The sequence below is a fragment of the Myotis brandtii genome, unplaced genomic scaffold (assembly GCF_000412655.1).
Source record: "Myotis brandtii unplaced genomic scaffold, ASM41265v1 scaffold112, whole genome shotgun sequence".
In the NCBI taxonomy this organism is placed as follows: domain Eukaryota; kingdom Metazoa; phylum Chordata; class Mammalia; order Chiroptera; family Vespertilionidae; genus Myotis; species Myotis brandtii.
Genome location: NW_005353838.1, coordinates 15534526 through 15555849, shown reverse-complemented (window position 1 = coordinate 15555849; position 21324 = coordinate 15534526). Strand labels below are relative to the sequence as shown.

General features: G+C 48.4%; 1 protein-coding gene across 10 annotated transcripts in view; it reads right to left on the bottom strand.

Annotated features, from left to right (window-relative positions):
- Positions 1 to 21324, bottom strand: part of HDAC4 (histone deacetylase 4) — a 202532-nt gene that overhangs the window by 71770 nt on the left and 109438 nt on the right. For 9 of the 10 annotated variants that reach the window (XM_014546907.1, XM_014546900.1, XM_005857710.2 and 6 more), the window contains 2 exons: positions 10739 to 10889; positions 1016 to 1136 (listed from right to left, as the gene is read on the bottom strand). In XM_014546907.1, coding sequence (XP_014402393.1) covers positions 1016 to 1136; positions 10739 to 10889 — 272 coding nt within the window. The remainder of the gene's footprint in view (positions 1 to 1015; positions 1137 to 10738; positions 10890 to 21324) is intronic. The other variant, XM_014546903.1, reaches the window with a different exon arrangement.

Sequence of the window (21324 nt, the reverse complement as noted above, 5' to 3'; positions counted from 1 at the left end):
GCCCCAGCACTTCTAACGAACCCACCCTCTCAGGTGGCTCTGGGCTCAGGACTTTGTTATGACTTTGCATGGACCCCCACGGCCTTCCTTCCTGTGTGACTGTCACTGGTTGAGCTGTATAAATACCACAGCAGGTCATGGCACGAGCACAGCCTGGTGTCCCAGCAATGAGCAGTCACAGAGAGCCAAGGGGAGCAGAAAAGGGCCTGGGGACAAAATGCCTTCAGGTTGCATTGAGATACCTGATATGTCATCTAAGGGAATAAGTGGGGTTACCTCAATGGGATTTGGTGTTTTAGTACTTTGGAGCTTGAGGACAGCTACATTTTTTCCCAATGAAATTAATGGTAGTCACATTTTGATTTATAAAAACTACCCTATGGGTTTCTCCCAACATGAAATTACCCGGGCGAGCATTAGAAACCTAAATATAAAGCAAACATCTGTGAAGCACCTTGGTCAGTGTTAAAAGCCACAAGCTCGCCACACCCTTCAAACCTGGCCTGTGTCCACGGTCAGCGCCCTGGAACCGTGCTGACAGAACATTCCCCCTGCACATGGCATCACCACTGACAAGGTCAGGACTTTCGACTTCCAGCATGAGCAGGCCCTTTGATGGTCTCTGTCATAGGCTCTTATGTAAAAATAATAAACACACTGCAGGGGTTTACTGACTCCCTAAGAATCAATAACACCTGGGGAAGAGATTCAGAAGGTGCCTATGGACAATTGAGACCAGAGTTTCAAATGAAGTGGAACCTTTTGTGGCCTGAGAAGACCAGGAAAGCCAAGAACGATGGGCAGGCCCCAGCTCTGGTCATTTTAAGAGAGGGCCACGCTCCTCTGGGTGACTGCAGTGCGTCTTACCACCAGACCTCGTCCTTCATAGCATGTTTGCTATTTGTCTTGGGAGTGTCTAATTCCACACCCTCCCACTGCCTTCCAGGAGCAGAACTGGTGCCACTCAAATCTATCACAGATTGCATGCTTGGGGCCCTGCCCACACCCCACTTACCCATACCAGTAGCGAGGATCGCTGGAGATACAGTGGTTCAGGCTCCGGTGGGCCAGCGCCTTCTTTTTATTGAGGACAAACTCTTGCAACTTCATCTTCACTTCTGTGCTGGCCACAGCACCTGGCATGGGAGAAAGCACAAGGCAGTGACTGGAGGCTCTGCCCTGAAATGGTATAAAGGGGCTGGAGACATTGAGATTGTAATTCAGGAGGCTGCTGACACCATGGAAGCTTCTCCAAGTAAGGAGAAGGCAGAAGAAGCTTTAATAAGAGGTCCTCTTCCCACCAAGGATTTTTACATAATTGCATTCTACCAGAAGTGCAGAAGCAATCAATATGAAGACAGACTATCCCCTCACACAAACCCACATCTGAAGGAAGCTTTAATATCTCTCTCTATATAAAAGCCTAAGCGACCATTGGACCAGTAGCTATGATGTGCACTGACCACCAGGGGGGCAGATGCTCAACGCACAGGCATGGACACATGGAACCAACTGATAAATCTCAGAGGGAAGGGGGGAGGGCGGGAAGAGATTAACCAAAGATCTTATATGCATATTAGAGGTCTGGTGCACAGATTCGTGCACCAGTGGGGTCCCTTGGCCTGGCCTGTGGGGACTGGGCCGAAATCAGCAGTCCGACATTCCCTGAGTGGTCCTAGATTGCGAGAGGGCGCAGGCCAGGCCGAGGGACCCCACCGGTGCACGAATCCATGCACTGGGCCTCTAGTTCTTACATAAAAGAACATTCTGGCCTTGGCTGGGTGGCTCAGCTGATTGGAGTGTTGTCCTGTACAGTAAAGGATGGCAGGTTCGATTCCCGGTCAGGGCACATACCCAGGTTGTAGGTTGAATCCTCCCCTGTCAGGGTGAGTGTAGGAGGCAACCGATTGATGTTTCTCCCTCACATGGATGTTCCCCTCTCCCTTCCTCTCTAAAATAAAAATAAATAAATAAATAAGTTCTGGACTGAGCACTGGCAGCAGAGTGGTTTCTTTCTCACTACAGCACTAGAGGCAGAATCTCAGAAGCTTTGTACACACTGACACGTCCCTCCCATGGCAACGGCAACAGGGATGAAGCCTGCATCCTGGGCAGGCTGCCACACTCCTGAACCCATAAGGCAGCAGGTTCCTTTGCAATCATATCGACATTATATATAACACATAATATCGAATGCACATTTCTGTTTCTTCCAGCCTTGCAGCTACTGAGGCAGAGAGTACTTCACCAACTGGACTAAAGTCAAGGTCATGAGCTTTGTGGTTTGTTGGGTTGCTGGTTGGCCATAATCTCTCCCACCATAGAGCAGGTCAAGGGTCAATGGTGCCTGCAGCTGCCCTGGAGGCCCCTTAACCTTGCAGATGCCCCTCCTCCTGTGAGGATCCTTCCAGCAGCTCAAGGGACAAGAGCCTCTTGGTGTCCCCAGTTGGGGTGTCTTGAAAGTAGCACAAACAAGCTAATCTCAAAAGAGACACACAGAAATTAAAGTCCAAACTCACACTCCCACACCCAACCTGTGAACATCTACCCTGTTTCCTCAGAGCTGCCATTGATTACTCAGAATCTGTGTCCATCCCCCAACAATGATGGGCCTAAGTATGTCCCATCATTGTATAGACTCAAACAGCATTTTCATGGTGGGAAAACATTCCCACAGTGAGTGAAAGAGAGTTTACAAAATCAAGTCCTGACTGTGGGGCATCCTTAGATTTTCCTTTTGTTGTGGTTAGAAACCACGCTGCAAAGAACATGTATGAGTCAGTAACACTGTCCATGTGAAGAATTAGTGCTTAGGAGAGACCATCAAAATGATGACATCTAACAGGTTTAATATTATAGTCCTTGGAGCATCTTCCAAATGCCTTTAAATACTTGTGACTTCCTATTGGCCACACACCAGGGGCAGGTCCCCTACATCTTTATCAATAGTTGAGATTACCACTTAATCTCTCAGTACTTGGCATGTTTTAGTGCCACTGGCACTGCAGGAAAGTGATCAAACTGCATGATGATAATGAGAAGGAAGAGGGTGAAGACAACCCCAATGGCCAGTCAAAGGACATAACCTTCAGGTCCTTCCACACCTGCTGTCTCAGAAGGAGTAATGGAAAGCAAGACAAGAAGCAGAGTTCTCACTGAGCAGGATAAGAACACATCCCAAAAATTTCCAACAAATGAGAATCCCTGTTAGCTAGCCTAACCTCAAGAAATACCTATTCACATGGATCCACTTTCCCTTTATGGGAGGGATGGTATTTCTTACCTGCAGGCGCTCTAGGAATAGAGAGAACCTCATACATCTCTCATTTAGGAAGTCACTGCCTCTCCCTGCTTTGGCCACACCCTCAAGCTTGCATCATGGGCTCCTGAACTCTGAGAAAGGCAAAAAACAAATGCCCAGCCCCAGCAGGAAGGGCACACAATAAATCCCAGTAACAACCAAGGGCAGGAAGGTGTGGCCAGGGCACATGCACTGCCCAGTGGAGACGATGGCCCATTTATGCTAAGCACCCACCAAGCTGGGACACCGAGATGCCCTTGTCCCCTGAGCTGCTGAAAGGATCCTCATAGGAGGAGGGGTGTCTGCAGGGCTGAGGGGCTACAGGGCAGCTGCAGGCACCATGGCTCCTTGACCTGCTCAAGGGTGGGAGAGGGCACCGTACCAGGCTCTCATGAAATCAAAGGAAAACAAACCCAACTCCCCAAACAAGACTTCCTCATCTTTAAAATGATCTGAAAGGCTCCTTACCCAGCTAAATGAACTAAACAAATGATGCAGTGCCTCCCTGACCTGTCCAACCAAGTCTACTTTAGAAGAAGTGGCCAACGGTGATGTGGTCACAGGAGTGACCCTGACTGGCCTCCTCCAGCCACCTTTAGCTGGGGGCTGAGTTACGGGTCCCTCCTCACAGGGGCCAGTGGGCATGACCCAAATGCACGTCCTCTCAGCTCCCCACAGGCCTGCCTGCAGCAAACAAGTAATGCCAAGGCACAGACCTGCGACTTTGAGTGCAAAGGAAATCTTCTTTTCTTCTTTGTACTTCATGAGGATACAATTCAAAAAGGAAGCTGCTGGTTCTGATTTATGTACTCACCTCTCAAAGGATTTTTCCACTGTAAATCGAAGTTCTGGAATCAATAACGCCTCTTCAATAAACAAAAACCAAATGTCTCAAAATTTCTACTTTTTAAAATAATTCATGTACATTATCATTTATTCATTTGAGAGGATTTATAGAGACCTTACTATGTGCTAGTACTGATCCGGCCAACATAAGAGAGACAAAGTCTCAAACTACAGGGTGGAGTGGGGCAGGGGGCTGTCTAAAGAAAAGGCAGGTAAATAAAAAGATAAACAGGAAGAGAGATATGAAGTACAGTAAACCAGATGGGACCAAGCAGATAGGTGGGAGGATCTAGACCACTTTGGGACACATCAAATAGGTGAGATGACCTGACCAGGTAGGGGTCCAGCAGATGGGTGGGAGAACCTGATCAGGTTGGGGTCCAGCAGATGGGTGGGAGAACCTGACCAGGTCGGGGTCCAGCAGATGGGTGGGAGAACCTGACCAGGTAGGGGTCCAGCAGATGGGTGGGAGGACCTGACCAGGTAGGGGTCCAGCAGATGGGTGGGAGGACCTGACCAGGTAGGGGTCCAGCAGATGGGTGGGAGGACCTGACCAGGTAGGGGTCCAGCAGATGGGTGGGAGGACCTGACCAGGTAGGGGTCCAGCAGATGGGTGGGAGGACCTGACCAGGTAGGGGTCCAGCAGATGGGTGGGAGGACCTGACCAGGTAGGGGTCCAGCAGATGGGTGGGAGGACCTGACCAGGTAGGGGTCCAGCAGATGGGTGGGAGGACCTGACCAGGTAGGGGTCCAGCAGATGGGTGGGAGGACCTGACCAGGTAGGGGTCCAGCAGATGGGTGGGAGGACCTGACCAGGTAGGGGTCCAGCAGATGGGTGGGAGGACCTGACCAGGTAGGGGTCCAGCAGATGGGTGGGAGGACCTGACCAGGTAGGGGTCCAGCAGATGGGTGGGAGGACCTGACCAGGTAGGGGTCCAGCAGATGGGTGGGAGGACCTGACCAGGTAGGGGTCCAGCAGATGGGTGGGAGGACCTGACCAGGTAGGGGTCCAGCAGATGGGTGGGAGGACCTGACCAGGTAGGGGTCCAGCAGATGGGTGGGAGAACCTGACCAGGTAGGGGTCCAGCAGATGGGTGGAGGACCTGACCAGGTAGGGGTCCAGCAGATGGATGGAGGACCTGACCAGATGGGGGTCCAGCAGATGGGTGGGAGAACCTGACCAGGTGGGGGTCCAGCAGATGGGTGGGAGAACCTGACCAGGTCGGGGTCCAGCAGATGGGTGGGAGAACCTGACCAGGTCGGGGTCCAGCAGATGGGTGGGAGAACCTGACCAGGTCGGGGTCCAGCAGATGGGTGGGAGAACCTGACCAGGTCGGGGTCCAGCAGATGGGTGGGAGAACCTGACCAGGTCGGGGTCCAGCAGATGGGTGGGAGAACCTGACCAGGTCGGGGTCCAGCAGATGGGTGGGAGAACCTGACCAGGTCGGGGTCCAGCAGATGGGTGGGAGAACCTGACCAGGTAGAGGTCCAGCAGATGGGTGGGAGAACCTGACCAGATGGGGGTCCAGCAGATGGGTGGGAGAACCTGACCAGGTCGAGGTCCAGCAGATGGGTGGGAGAACCTGACCAGGTGGGGGTCCAGCAGATGGGTGGAAGAACCTGAGCAGGTCGGGGTCCAGCAGATGGTGGAGGACTTGACCAGGTGGGGGCCCAGGCTGAGGGGCTGGAGAATGAGCTGGTGGACACAATGAATTAAACAAATCTGTTGCTACCTTCAGTTGCCTGTGCCTGAACCTAACTCCTTTTTTTATGCTCCACGTTCCTCTGAGGAAGGAAATGGAACAAATGGATCACTTTCAGGATCAGATGTTCAGTCTTAACTCCAGCCTTTTGAGCCATTTTTACAACAAAGTAAATGAGTTTCCTAGTGAAGGCCCCTTACTCTCAACCAGGCTATTATAAAGGACAGTGATGAGAGTCGACATGCTTATTCTGACCTGCTCAGAGAACAAAGACTTGCTTTTAAATTTATATTAAGAGACAGTGTAGTTCAGATTCTTAAAGGTAGTAAATCTAACTAAAACTTAACTGATTAAAGATCGTGTATCAATGCTGACCATAACTCCCACAAATTCTGAGAATTCACTATTCTTTCAAATGAATGGTATTAATGGTATCAGAAATTAAAAAAAAAACACCTGCAGAATTATTTAAAATTAAAAGTACTGTAAATGTTTACAAATGTAACAAAATTAAGTATTTAAAAAGAAATTAATTTTAAAAAACAAGAATCTGGACAGCAGTGTGCCCTGCATTTCCAAGTATGTAACCAGGAGCCTGATCACAGGCAGGGCCACAGCCGCCAACGCCAGGGCCTTCGCACAGGACCGCACTCAAGGCGGCAGAGCCGACCCCAGTGTGCCAAATCCTCACACTGTACACAGTTTACTACTACTAATAAAACCTGACCACCCAAATCCACACATTGGAAACCACCGGTGCTACGCTGTGACGAGCCTGGAAAGAAGCAGAGGACACTCCGGCACTCTGGCTGGGCTGAGTGGGGTTGCTCCACAAGGGCTGCAGAGATTGTTTCTGACTTGCAAACAGATCTAAGATGTTTTCTAAAGTCAAGGGTTTTCATATTTTGTGAGGCTTAAGATGTTGTTTGTTTGTATTGGAAGATTCTGGTAAATACAAGGACTAATTTAGATGAGCTGCTTTTAAGCAATCTGAAAAACTGGTATTTTGTTGGTTAGTTGTGGCAGACGAACTATCTGATACGTTAAACATCCATCCTTGGATAAGCAGCAATGACTTCCTCCCCCTAAAGAAAAATGTGTAGGATCACTGAGCTCCAAGCAGAGCATGGGAGAATGAGGACAGAGGACTTCCTGGCAGGCCACATGTAACAGCAGCCTTGCATGCACTCCTGCGGCTTTGGGTTGCATGCAAGCTTCCTGCTCACAACAGAAGCCCCTCACAGTGCCCCCTACAAGGCCTGGTGCTGTTGTCTATGGTGGCGGCTCTCTGAAGTGGAAGGCAGCACCCGTATAGTAGGCCAGGCCACATGTGACAGGCCCCGGAGCCTCTAGGTTATGCAGATTCCTAACACAGAGCGAGAGGAATCATCTAGTTCTCATCCTGGCCACACAGTAGACTCACCGGGAGTTTTAGAAATGACAATTCCGCTGTCCACACTCCAATCCACATAAACATGCCAGGATACCTGGCTCCACGTGCTGCACCTCTCACGTATCCCTCATGGTGTCAGTGCCCTGGCTGCACCCTCAGCCAGGAAGTTCCCTCAGCTGAAAGAAGTCAGCACACATAAGACAGGCAGTGGTGTAGAAGAGGAGTGTCATCTGAGCCAGCGGGCCATGCAGTGAGAGCGACAAGGGTGACTGACACCATGTGCCCCATCTGCCCCTTGCAGGGCCCCAATCTGTGCTCCAATACCAAGGATGCTAGCAGCCAACCAGAGTCTACAGTGCAGCTCCTCCTGGCAGCCTTCTGTCCTCACTGCTGGATCTCAACTGGGCCACCCCTGAGCCTGCAGTCATCACCACACCTCATTGCTGTGGTACAGATCACTATGCCACTCAGTTAGTCATTACTTTCAAATATCGCACAAAAGTCAGATCTCACGGGGAGAATAAACTCTCCTGATGTGCTTTTCACACTGAAGCTCTATCAGAGTTGAAGAAAATATTTATTATTTTAAGAGTAAACTGCTGGCCAGGCCAGTGTGGCTCAGTGGTTGAGCATGGACCTATGAACCAGGAGGTCACAGTTTGATTCCTGGTCAGGGCACATGCCCAAGTAGGGGGTATGCAGGAGGCAGCTAATGGATGATTCCCTCTCATCATTGAGGTCTCTCTCTCTCTCTCTCTCTCTCTCTCCCCCTTCCTCTCTGAAATCAATAAAAACATATTTTAAAAAATATTTAAACAAAAAAGTAAACTGCTGTAATAACAAATGATTGTAAAAGGTGTTAATTTTATGTATAAAAACAATTACTATGAACTTACAAATAGAGAAATAAACTAAAAATAAAGAGAATAAATACACTAGCTAGATACTTTTAGAACAAAAAAATGCCCTTTATAAAGAGAAAATATTTATAAAATGCAGAAAACAATAGAGGCATAATAGTACAGATTTTATTATAATCTAATTCTAATTTAAGAAGGATAGATAAATTATGTCAGGACTGAACTTATGTTAGGAGAGTGACATAAAATGAACAACTCCACATTCAGAGAAAGGAAGACAGCGCATTAGACAAATGGGCACACTTCAACAATGGGGAATAGCAAAAGGTGCCCATCTCACTGGTAGTCAGAGAAACATGCTGGAGCCATGAGGAGCTGCTACACCCAACTGACGGCAGTGACTGATGGCAGTACCAGCGCTGGCGGGGACTCAGAGCAACAGCAACTGTCCCACAGCTGGTGGCAGCAAAAACTGGTACAGAGGCTTGGACAACCATCTGGCATCACGTATGAAAGGTGAACACACACTACCCTAAGGTTCAGTGATACGACATCACAGGGACTCATCTGCACCCAGAGACATGTCCAAGGACGTGCACGGCAGCTTTACTGTGACAGCCCTGATCAGAAAACAGCCCGAATATCTGCAGTGCATGGGACACACATGGCGGTGTGTCCATGAGGGGCTGATCTGCAGTAAAAGCACATGAACACCAGTGAGGATGGCTTCGCAAGCACAGCGTCAAGCGAAGAAGGGAAACGCAGGAGCCCCTAGATAATGATCCCACTCATTTTGGAAGCGGGAGAGATGACTCTGGGGTGTTAGGTGTCAGGGAGCAGTTACCTTTGGGAAGGAGAATGGAGTGGTGACTGTCCTCGTACTTCGGGACGGTAACACAGGATGGTCCTTGAGGGCAGTTTCCCCCAAGAGTTCCCTATAAACTGAAGATTGGGGGCTTTTCTGTATGTCTATCATACACCAATAACAACGACCTTTATAATAATCCTATCAAATAAAGAGATAATATGCAAATTGACCATCACTCCAACACACAAGATGGCTGTCCCATGTGGTCAAAGATGGCCGACAGGGGAGGGCAGTTGAGGGCAGTTAGCGGTGACCAGGCTGTCAAGGGAGGGAAGTTAGGGGTGACCAGGCCTGCAGGGGAGGGCAGTTAGTGGTGACCAGGCCGGCAGGGGAGGTCAGTTAGCGGTGACCAGGCCGGCAGGGGAGGGCAGTTGGGAGCGACCAGGCTGGCAGGGGACAGCAGTTAGGGGTGAATGGGCTGGCAGGGGAGCAGTTAGGCAACGGTCAGGCTGGTATGGGAGTGGTTAGGGGGTGATCAGGCTGGCAGGCAGGCGAGCAGTTGGGAGCCAGCAGTCTGGGATTGGGATTGGGCCTAAACAGGCAGTCGGACATCCCCCGAGGTGTCCCAGATTGGAGAGGGTGCAGGCTGGGCTGAGGGACATACCCCCCCCCCCCCGCATGAATTTCGTGCACCGGGCCTCTAGTTTCAAATAATATACTTTACAAGAAGACTTTAAAAATATAAAATGCTGTTGTGGAATTGGATATTAAATTTAAACAAAAGCTTGTTAAAATGACTTGTACAGATGGCTAATCATTTTCAGAAGTTGAAACTGAAGGACTTTTGAGAATTTAGAGGTTTTGCATCTTGGTGAGGCATATAAAGTCTTCTTCTTTTACTCGTGAATATTGGATGGGCAACTCACCCAACCATCAATGCCCAAGCCCTGACAGGGACAGATATGCAACCTGACTTATTTCAGTGTGACCAGGGACAAACAAGTTTAGCTGAGCACGGGCATTGGGTGGAAGCTGACAGGCAAGGACTGTGGACACGGCTCTGCTGAGGAGGCCCTGATGTGTCACTGCAACAAGTTGTCAAAAGAAAGTGGCACAATACTCCTGGGGGCAGTGTTCCTTTTATCACAGTCTGGGCGGGACGCTGCAACTGTCAATACACCAGGCCTTACTCAGGCCAGTCACCTTGTGTCCATGTCACTGTGCAAGCCCAAGCCAATCTCTGTCCAGTGGCCGTGCAGTCAGCAGAGGGGGCTGTGGCCTCTTCCCTGAGAGACTCGGGAAATTTTCCAAAGGGGAACAGCACACAGAGCAGCCTCCAGGCTCAGATCAGGTCTGGGCCTTTCTAAGGATAACAGACCACACTGGTATCAGACATAGGGGAACAGCCACTATAAAAAGCAGAATTGGGGTTGGTCACGATGTCTCCTCTCAGCTACGGGTGTCCCACAAGCTAACACTGTGTTCAAGGCATCCACAAAATGCTCTCAAAAGAAAAGAACTTTCAAATACTTAGGATTGAGCTCACGGGTAAAACGCATACCCACTTGGTTTTTTAATATTTTCCAACCTATTAGGAGTCTGCCAAATATACTTTAATATGCTTATGTCAACCCAAAGGTCATGCTGACTGCTCCTGCAGCCCCCAAATGAGGATAAAGTCACTATCAAGGCTGAAGCTGAGAGCTACTGAAACAGCCACTTGAAGTGACCCTGCAGTGACACCTCATGCTAAGACCAGGGAGCAAGTGGAGCACAAATAACCTCGACCTGAGGAAGGCCCTGGTGTGGCCTAGACGTGACACTCACTCTCTTTGCCTTTCTCCTTGTTCTTGAGCTGCTGCAGCTTCTGCTCACGGTGCTGCTTCTCCAGCGCCTGCTCCTGGCGGTGCCTCTCTAGCTTCCGCTGGTGCTCTAGCAGCTCTTGCTGGTGCTTCAGGGCCAGCAGTTCCTGCTGGTGCTGCAGGAGGGAAGGAGATGGGTCAGAGCCTGGGGCTGAGACAAGAACCAACCAACACACACACACACACACACACACACACACACACACACACGACAGAATCAGCGAAGGACCAGTTCACCTCTGTGTAGGTGCTGCCACTGGGGCTGGTCCTGTCCCACAGCCTGCGTTTCCTATGATTCTACCCCAACTCTGTGCAGTGCCCATGCAAACGGGCTGCTCGGGGCCCAGATGTCTCCTGACCTTTTAAGTGTTAAAAATGAAAATAAAAATGACTGAATCCTAGAAAAAAATACACAGGGAGATTTATTTATGTCATCTTGCAAGCTGGGAATGCCTTTTTGAGAATGACACAAAAGAGTGTGAAATAAGCATTCACCCTAAGGCAAAGCCTTCCTACTCCTGGGACTCACCCAAGAGACATGGGGCAAATCTGCCCAAAGCCCTCTAGGGAATGTGTATGGCAGTCCCGCAGGACAGCCCGGCTCGCCACGCCCGATGTACCTCCGAGTTGAACACAAACTGCATTCACATGCTGGAATACTACCTAGTGATGAAAAGGGATGAGCTAGAGACAGAGGAAAAAACACAGACAGACTGCAGAACCACAGTGAGCATGCCCACTGCTGACCGTGGGGACAGCGACAGAGTCAGCAGGCAGTTTCTACTTCTGTGGTGTTCGAGAATAGAAATTCCTAAGACCTGGTGACAAAAATCAGAGGCAGGCCCATGGATACCAAGGGTCACTTCTAAGAGCTTTCTTATAGAACAAAAATATATTGTAGTTAACTTACATGAACTGGGGACAGTGGACATTAGCAGGCACATTCCATGCCCTTCCTGCCACCTGACAACACTCTTGATGGCAAATGGCACGGGGTCAGAGGAGAGTGCTGAGGCCAGCCTGCCCGGCATGAACCTGGCTCTGCTCCTCAACCCCCCGCCCTCCTCCACTCAAGTACTGAACTCCTCCCTGTGAGGACTACAGGAGGTAATCTCCGGGAAACACTTAGAACAGCGTGGCACAAGCCTCTTGTCTGTTTTCTGTCTTCCTCTGAAAGACCTTGACTCCTTCTGAATGTTGCAATGTCATCCTAAGATCAAAACGAGGCCCCCAGTGGTCTTCCAGAGAAACAGCACTCACAGAACAGACCATAGGGATGAATTCCAGGAGTTTTAAACCACGAAACTGGCTTCCTAGTTCTGCAGTGTTGGTAGCCAACAGTTAGCAAAACCTGGGTCGAGTGCCCAGCTCCAGCTCCTGAGAACTGTCTATCAGCTAGAACTGTGCAAACAATTCAAACCGGTGGGGCTTTCTTACTGCTTAGGAGGGAAACTAAATTACACCTTTGTGACAAAACAATAAATGAAGTGGGGGTGAAACATGCCCCTTATTTTTAGTTTCGATCCCAGACACCATGCTCTGAGCTGCACTGTGGGGGCTGACGTTGTACTCACTGAGGACAGGCGCACATGAAGAAGAACTCCGCCTGAAGACCTATTTGCTTGTCTGAATAGACACAGAGGAACTGCCCAAGAGCCACACGCTGTGTCTGCAGTAGAGGCACACCCCATTCCTGGGTCACCAGTCGTGTCAACAGCCCTGCCCTCCTGCGTTGGCAATCTCAAGAAACGTGCATCCCGGCGGGCTGCCTGCTGCTGCTCAGGTCAGGACAGTATTATAGCGATATTCCGACAACAGCTTTTATAATGAAGTGTCTCTCCCCACTGGTATTACCTACACCCCAAGGGCCCTAAGTACAGCCTGGGTTCCCTTTCAGCTGCTCAGTATTCATTTAATTTCTAAATGAGGAACAGGCAGAAATTTGCTTAATAGTCTTTCTCAACATTTATTTTTGAGCCAGAACCCAGAAGGAAAGAGAGATCTTTCAATTATCTTTACAAAAAGACTGGAAACAACCACCACAGATACTGGTGATTAAAATTCACAGGATTACAGAACTCCCAGAAAAACAATATTGTCATGGAGTTTTAATGAAAGCAGCAAGTACAAACAACAACTCAGATTCCCCAAAATGCCCCAGAGCTACACTGTATGATCTCATTCCACCTCCCATTTGGATGGACATTACCCAATATTAGATTTATATTAAAGCCCATAAAACAAAAGTGATGGGAACAAATCAGACCCTGGCAGCCTCCGTCACAATGTCACGTCACATTTCTGGCCTGTCTCTTGATCTTGGGACAAAGCGGTCCTCTAGACTCACAGATTTAGGGAAATAAGGGTAAACTACAACATAAAGATCATCTGCATTATTGACCCCAATCACGCATCACTCTGTGGAATCGTAAATATGAACTGCCTGTCAGCACCCAGGAAGGCTCCTCCATGGGGAATGAATGAATGTGTCACGAAGTATAGTCTTCAGAATACAAACCAGGTCTTTGAGATGTGCTAATTTTCATGTTAGGTAAAATCCATAGAGTTATTTGCACCTAGTATCTCGCTAACATGAGTGAAGGTCAAGACTATTCTATAGAGAAAGAATTGTTGATAAGCTATTTTTTGCAGATTGAAACTATTATGAGCAATTTAAAAAAGATGTCTACAACTTAATTTTTCTAAGAAAAAAACCCTCAATAACAATAAATCCCATTACTCCAATGAGAGTTTAACACTGAATTTACTTTTAAGCCAATACTGAGCTCAGAATCAAAGCACAGGTTCCTGGAATTCAGCTTCTTTGACTCTGACTTTAGAAGTGAATAAACGAATGTTCAGGTGGAAGCCCAGCCAAATGTCTACTCTCAAAAGTGAACTAAAACCCTGCTACATGGAAGGACTGAAACTGGGGACAGGTACCCATCCACAGCCCCAGCCGAGGACAGAGACCTTCCCGCCTCCAGGGAACTGTCACCTGACCCTCTCAGAGTGCCTCTGATAAATCCTATGGATCAATAACCAACCAGTCATCAGAAATGGTAGCTAGCAGTCAAGTTCCATTAAAGCACATTAACACCACCAAAGGGACGCTTACAAAGCTGCTCAAAAACCAACCTCCCTGGGCCTGGACTCTGCAAAATAACTAATGCTGAGGTCATGACCATTCAGACGTCAAGTTCTTGGAGCCAGAGGTACCCCATACAATGGCAGGAGTTGCAGGTAGGTACCTGTATTTCAGCACGGGGGAGTCCCATGGGCCATGTGCACACTCTGCGGGGGGAGGAGGGGGGTGTGAAAGCCACAACCTGCTCAGGAGCCCAAGGATGTCTAATGGTCAAACATGCAAGTACCCCACAGGGGTCAAAGGCTCCTTTTGAAAGTCAAGGGTGTCTTCCTGATCTTAAATATACGGCAGACTCATGGTAGCAAATGTGAAAATGAGAACAATATGAAAGATCACCCACTCCCCTTGTCTCAGGAAATAGGGAGCTGATGTCCAATGATTCCTGCAGTTCACTCACAACTAAATCCTGGCTCCAAATAAAAACCAAACAGCCAGCAATGAGGAGTACCTTCCAGTCTCCCGTGTGTTAACAGGCCTCAACAGAAATGGTCTTAGGTGGATTTTTATTAACCATTAATGGCCCAACCTGTTTTGTGCCAGTCTACCCCTAAATTTTGCTAGTCACTAGAACTGATGCACCATGAAATGTCCCAAGGCATGTAATGAAGGACCATTAATGGCCCAACCTGTTTTGTGCCAGTCTACCCTTAAATTTTGCTAGTCACTAGAACCATGAAATGTCCCAAGGCATGTAATGAAGAATGGTGACGGGCAGCCTATTCAGACCTCCAGCTACCTGCCCACACCCAGGATGAGGCCGTCTCAGGGCTCACCATGCCCTGCTCAGCAGATCCCTAATCACAGATGTTCACCATGCTCTTGTTTCTCTTCCTTGACATTGAGGCTGGTAAGACACCAAACCTAAACAAACGACAGCTGGGGCCAGCAGGGAAAAGGACGGAGGAGGCTCCACATGCAGATGAGCTGGAGTCAGCCAGGGCTAGAATCTCCAGGTGCTCATGTGACCCATGTTAAGCTGAGCACAGGCAGGCACTGGTCCTCTCACACAGATGTTTCCCACGGTGGAGGGGTGCAGCGAGAAACTTCACGCTGCCTCTCTATAGCAACCTGGCCCTTGTGGGGGTTTGCCACCCCTGAGGCCGATCACAACCTATGCAGGGCCCTGCCATCAGCAGATGGATGCTAGGAGCTGTCTTTGCCACCTCCTTCACTGCATTTCTCTTGAAAAGATTAAATCGAAAATAAAGCACAGATTCAGTGCCTCTTCACTGAAGAATGCACAGCATTTCAGGAGCCTGGCACAGTCAGTGCAAAACTGAGCATGTGCATAAAGGCCGGAACCGTGACATGGGGAGTTGCCCGGGAGCTCTGTGCCTCAGCACAGCCGCCAGTTAGGTGGCCTAATTCACAGATGCAGAGGCCTCTCAGGCAGCCACCCCTACCCCGACACCTCCCCCATTCTAAGAACACAGTTCTGACTGACGGAGATTTCTCTCAGGTGGGCTGGCTGTTCACGTCCAGGAACACGTGCTGTTTGGCCATGGTTTCTATAGCCCATTTGGGACTAAAATGCTATTCGTTAAGGGATCCTCAAAAACAGAAGCCTTTCCATGTTCCTCTCACTGGATGTGCTGACTCATACCCAGAGGCACCCATTTCAGTACTTTCAAAATCATCTTCCCTCTTCCCCACCAGGGTCAAATCCCCCAGGTGGCAGTCACATTCCCATCCCGAACTGGCCACTCAAATGTTATAAAGACAAAAAGGGTTGGCCTCAGCATGATGATCTATGAGAGGAAGGTCTGCAACAGAGACGCCAGCGCTGTGATGTGGTCCAGGGCACTGTGGGCCACTCCTGTGAGGCTGAGGGTACAACATCGCTGTGAGGATGGGGGAGCAGTGAAGGAGGTAATGAGGAGGGGGGACAATAAGAGGGAGAAAGTGGAGCCGGGAGGGAGAGGGATATGAGAGGGAGGACCAACTGCAAGCCCGGCTGCCTGTGCTTCCTTTGCCTTTGCCCCCAGTACCCAGGGTAACCCTACTTTCTCCTTCAAGGCTGGCTCCAGCAGCTGCACTCTCATGAAGCCCAGCACCTCCCCTCATGCTGGGAATCCTAGTTCTTTCCCTCAGGCCTCACCACCACCTGGCACACTTGCACAGGGGCCTGAGGCTGTCTGTGATTGGGCTGGGGCTGAGCCCCTTGTCTTCTGCAGACCTCAGCTGGGCCCACAGCAGGTGTGAGCGAAGCCCAGGGATAGGGGACCAGAGCAAAGGCAGTAGAGTCAGTGAGGAGGAATGAGGGAGTAGGACAGGCAGGACACAAACTCCCACAGCTGCTGCTTTGGAGACACAGAGTTCCTTTTCTCCTACAACCATAGGCAGCCTGCAGTTGGAAGGCATAATTAACAGTCAGCAGGACACCTGATAAAGCCAGATACTCTTAGGTGCAGCCAAGGAAAAGCAGAGCCCAGTGTGGCAGCCAGAGTGGCCATCAGTGACCCTTAGGGCAGCAGGCAGGTGGAGCAAGGCCATCCACCTGCCCATGAATGAGTTCCTGGAAACCACATGCCGGTTGTATATGCAGTGCTTCCTAGCACTCTCATTAGGCACAAACAGGTCCAGGGATGACACAGGTCTGCATTGCACAGCCATGAGCCTTCCCAGGTGCCAGGGTTACAACAACCGGAGTTTTCCCACTAGCTCATTAATGTCGCCTCAGGTGACCTGGAAGCCAGGACTCTGGGCAACATCTCTTCGGCTACCTGAGGCAGGTAATAAAGAGAGAATAAACATCCCAAGTGGACTCCCAGTGCCATTAGAATCAGGTTTCCTTTCAATTTTCTTCCTGTCCCCGCAGGGAAAAGAGTCATACCCTCAACTAAATAGCTCTTAAAACCCTGTCCTACCCCTGGGAACAGCACAGGTCACACTAACAGACATGAACAGAGAGAAGTTCATCTTTTCTAGCAAAAAAGCACAAATTCACACAATGTGGGAATGATTTTTACTTCTCACCACTTAGGCCAGAAGAGAAGGGGCCACCTGCCTGCACCTCTGGGAGGAGCACCGACCTTTCAGCTACTACCCCAACCCTTGACTTTATCATTATACCCACACTGAGAAGAGCTACTCCAGTCAAACAGGCTATGATGCTACTTACATGAGGTCCACAGAGTAGTCAAATTTATAGACAGAATGTAGAGTGGTGGCTGTCAGGACTAAGGCATGGGTAATATTTAATGGGCACAATGTTTCAGTCTAGGAAGATCAAACTGGCGGTGGTTGCAGAACAGCGTGAGTGTACTAGTGACACTGAACTACACACCTAAAAATGGTAAGATAGCAAACTTCATAAGTATATTTACCACAATAAAGAAATGGTTTAGGGGTCTAGTGATAACATAGAATTACCATATAACCCAGCAATTCTACCCCAAAGAACTGAAAACAGGTGCTCAAACAAAAACTTGTGCACGAATGTTCATAGCAGCACTATCACAATCGCCAGGGTGGAAACAGCCCAAAGGCCTGTCACCAGATGAACAGACACATAAACTGAGGTCCATTCAGACAAAGGAATATCACTCGGCCATGAAGAGGAACACAGCACGATGCTTGTTACCATGTGGTGAGCCCTGAACACGTGATGCTGAGGGAAGGAAGCCGGACACAGGAGGCCATATGTTGTGTGATTCTGTTATATGAAATGTCTAGAACGAGCACATTCATAGAGGCGGAAAGTGAACGAGTGTTGCCAGGGGATGGGGGAAGAGGGCATGGGGAGAAACTGATAAAATGATTTGTAACTAGGTGGTGGTGATAGTTGCACAATATTGTAAATGAACTAACTGTCACTGAATTGTATACTTTAAAATAGTCAAACGATAAATTTTATGCTATGTAATTTTTTAAAAATATATTTTTATTGATTTCAGAGAGGAAGGGAGAGGGAGAGATAGAAACATCGATGATGAGAGAGAATCATTGATTGGCTGCCTCCTGCATGCAACCGGAGCATTTACTCTGACTGGGAATTGAACCGTGACCTCCTGGTTCATAGGTCGATGCTCAACCACTAAGTCACACAGGCCAGGCAATGCTACTTAATTTTTATCACCATAAAAAAAAAATGACTAAGGAAAAAACTAAGGATTTCCCATAAAACAGTGGTTTTCAACCTTCTTGCCCTTTAAATACAGTTCCTCATGTTGTGACCAAACCATAAAATTATTTTCGTTGCTACTTTATAACTGTAATGTTGCTACTGTTATGAATCGTAATGTAAATATCTGATATGCAGGATGGTCTTAGGCGACCCCTGTGAAAGGGTCGTTCGACGGCCAAAGGGGTCGCGACCCACAGGTTGAGAACCTCTGCCATAAAAGAAAAGGAATAAAAGCATAGCTGTTTCCTATGTGGAATCTCCATCTGTGGGGACTCAGGCAGGGGACAGTGAGTGTGGTTTCTGAGACCAATTACAGCAATGCAATTGGTCTTAGATGGTTCCCTGGGCCTCCCAGCAGCAGCAGGAGGTGGGAAAGGGAATGGAGGCCGAGAAGGGCCAATTGACCAGGGGCAGAGCCTGATGGGCACTGGAGACACAAGCTGAACTGGCGCAGGAAACAGGGAAATGCGGCTGTCAGGAACATGACCCGGGTCCTGAGGAACACTAGAAAATGATAAAATTGCTCCATAGATGAGCACACTTACCATTTACCTAGCACCACCCAGCGAACCAGCTCCTCTAGGAGGAGAAGGCCATCGCTGCACCTAGGACCCAGGAAAGGCTTTCTGCTCTGTAGAAGCTAGAGCAGGGGTGGGCAAACTTTTTGACTCGAGGGCCACAATGGGTTCTTAAACTGGACCGGAGGGCCGGAACAAAAGCATGGATGGAGTGTTTGTGTGAACTAATATAAATTCAAAGTAAACATCATTACATAAAAGGGTACGGTCTTTTTTTTTTTTTTAGTTTTATTCATTTCAAACGGGCCGGACGGCTGAGCTAGAGCGTGGGGGCCTGAGTAACCCCACAGGAGAAACGGAAGGGATTCTCCTGGGGTGACCCAGAGGCCCACAGCATGAGGAAGAGTTCCCACCTTCCCCGGAGCTCCCGCAAGCCACAAAACCAGGTTCAGAGATGGAGCCTTCGGGAAACAACCTTGGCCTGTCAGGACCCCAGGGCCACGAATCATCCACACCTGGGGCCCAACCTTGGCAAGAGCACAGTCATGGGATGGGCCAGGCCCTGCCCACGAGCTGTCAAGGAGGTTGTCACAGATAACTTTTTAATATCTTAAAGTGGTTAAGGAAGTTTTAGTCAATGCAGCTGAAGAAAGGAGGTCATAATTATTTGCATATGACATGTCTATCTGCCTAGAGAACATGAAATAACCAATTATAAATTTGAGATGAATAAAAAAATTTGATAATTCTATAAAGAAATATATAAAATACCCAAGAATAATTGAGTATAAAATCTACAAGGCTTATATGAAAAAATAAAACAAGGGTTTTCAAACCATCAGACTGTAACACCGTGTTCCTAGATTAGAAACTTAATATCAGGAAGTTATTACAAAACATATTAATTTATGAACTCGCTGCAACTTCCATACATTTCCAGAATAAGTTTTGAGGACTTTATGGGAAAGATTCTGAAGTTCACCTGGAAGAATTAAGGGTAAGACAGGCTACAGCGAATTTAAAAGGTAGAATCCATGTGAGGGGACAGGAGACATGCGGATATGAACGAGACTAGCACATGGTGCAGGGGCTCCTGCTGACAGCTGTGTGGTGTCAGCACAGGACCAGGAGAAAGCCGAGGCAAACACGCACTGGTTAGGAGACCACAGTGACACTTCTAACCACTTAGAAATCATGTTCTGATCTGTGAATGAGGATAGGACAAGTAGATACTACTGATTATGGGTAAAAGTAACAGCCACATGACAACACTGAAATAATACCCTTAATTTATAATGGGCACTCCTACAACAGTAAGAAAAGACCAGCACTACAACAGAAGAACAGCAAAGAAAATGATAATTAGTAGAAAAAGTGAATAAGCATATATAAATACGGTTACCCACAATCGCAGAAATAGAGACACAATGTGACACAGAACGGAAATATAATGGGAACAAGTCCCACTAAGGCCTCAGACTGCCAGGGAGGGGTGGTCACTGCAGGACAGGGACAATCCCATCAGTGGAGGAGCAGGCATGGGCACCAGCTCCTTGGGCAGCTGTGGATGTGAGGAAGAGCACCTGTGCAGTGCCCAGCACGAATGGCCCCTCCCAGGACGACTCAGTAAGTGCGCCTGTCATGGTTACTACTGCTTTGCTATTTTGTCCATAGAGTAAGCAAGGTGTGTGTGCATGTGTGACAGAGGGAGGGAGACAGACAGACACATGTACACTCGGCTGGTATAGATTTTGGAGATAAACATGGGTAACAAAAGCCACAAAAAAGTACTTATCTTGGGTCAGCAATGCCATTTCTACTCTGTCTAGACATATGCACATGATTCATGCACAAAGAAAGTAAAAACATGAAAAACTGAAAATAATCTTAATGTTCAACTATTCGGGTATTAGTGGTTGTTTAAATTGTGACTTACTATAAGACTACAATAAAACCATTAAAATCATACTTTCGCAGTGTATGGGATGGTTTAGGGAAATGCTGACAACACAGTAAATAAAAATACACCAGAGTTTGACCTCATTCTGTAACATTACACATACACATACACACAGCTTACTAGTACATAAGATCACAGAACTTCATTAACAGCCTTCCTACCTAATAGCATGGGAGCAATATTTTCTCCTTTGTAATTTTCAACTATTCAAATAATTAACTAATGACTTTTACAATTAGAAAGAGGATACCATGAACACATTCCTTATAACAGCAGCACAGCCTGCAATGCCAACGCAAGCATAGGGCTGAATCTGTCCATACAACCACTAGGGAGGCCTGGGGCCCCAGACCCTCCTCCTCCTCCCGCTGATGCTCAGGACACATTACCAGTGGGTTGTTCCTCTGGGGGTGCAATGGATTTGCCAGTTGGGATGCTCAGGAGGAAGGTCTGTGGGTCTGGTTCTGTAAGTGAACGACTAAAGAGGAGGGCCAACATCTGGGTGAATGTGGCCGCCTGAACACAGGCCTGACCTCCACCGCCCTGAAAGCACTGACAGGGACAGAGGAAAGTATTTTTTAAAGAGATACAAATCCATAGACCACAGACTGCAGAAACGGTTGGACTGCAAAGCAAGTGAGTGAAAGAAACACCCCAACTGGGAAGGCTGTGGCCTCTACCAGGGAAACAAGACAGCAGAACTCCAGGTAGCTCCCAGACAACAGTGTCAACACCGCTTCCAACTAAAGATGCTCATATGTGTCTACCACTAAAGCTAAATGTTTGATACATTCCCAAC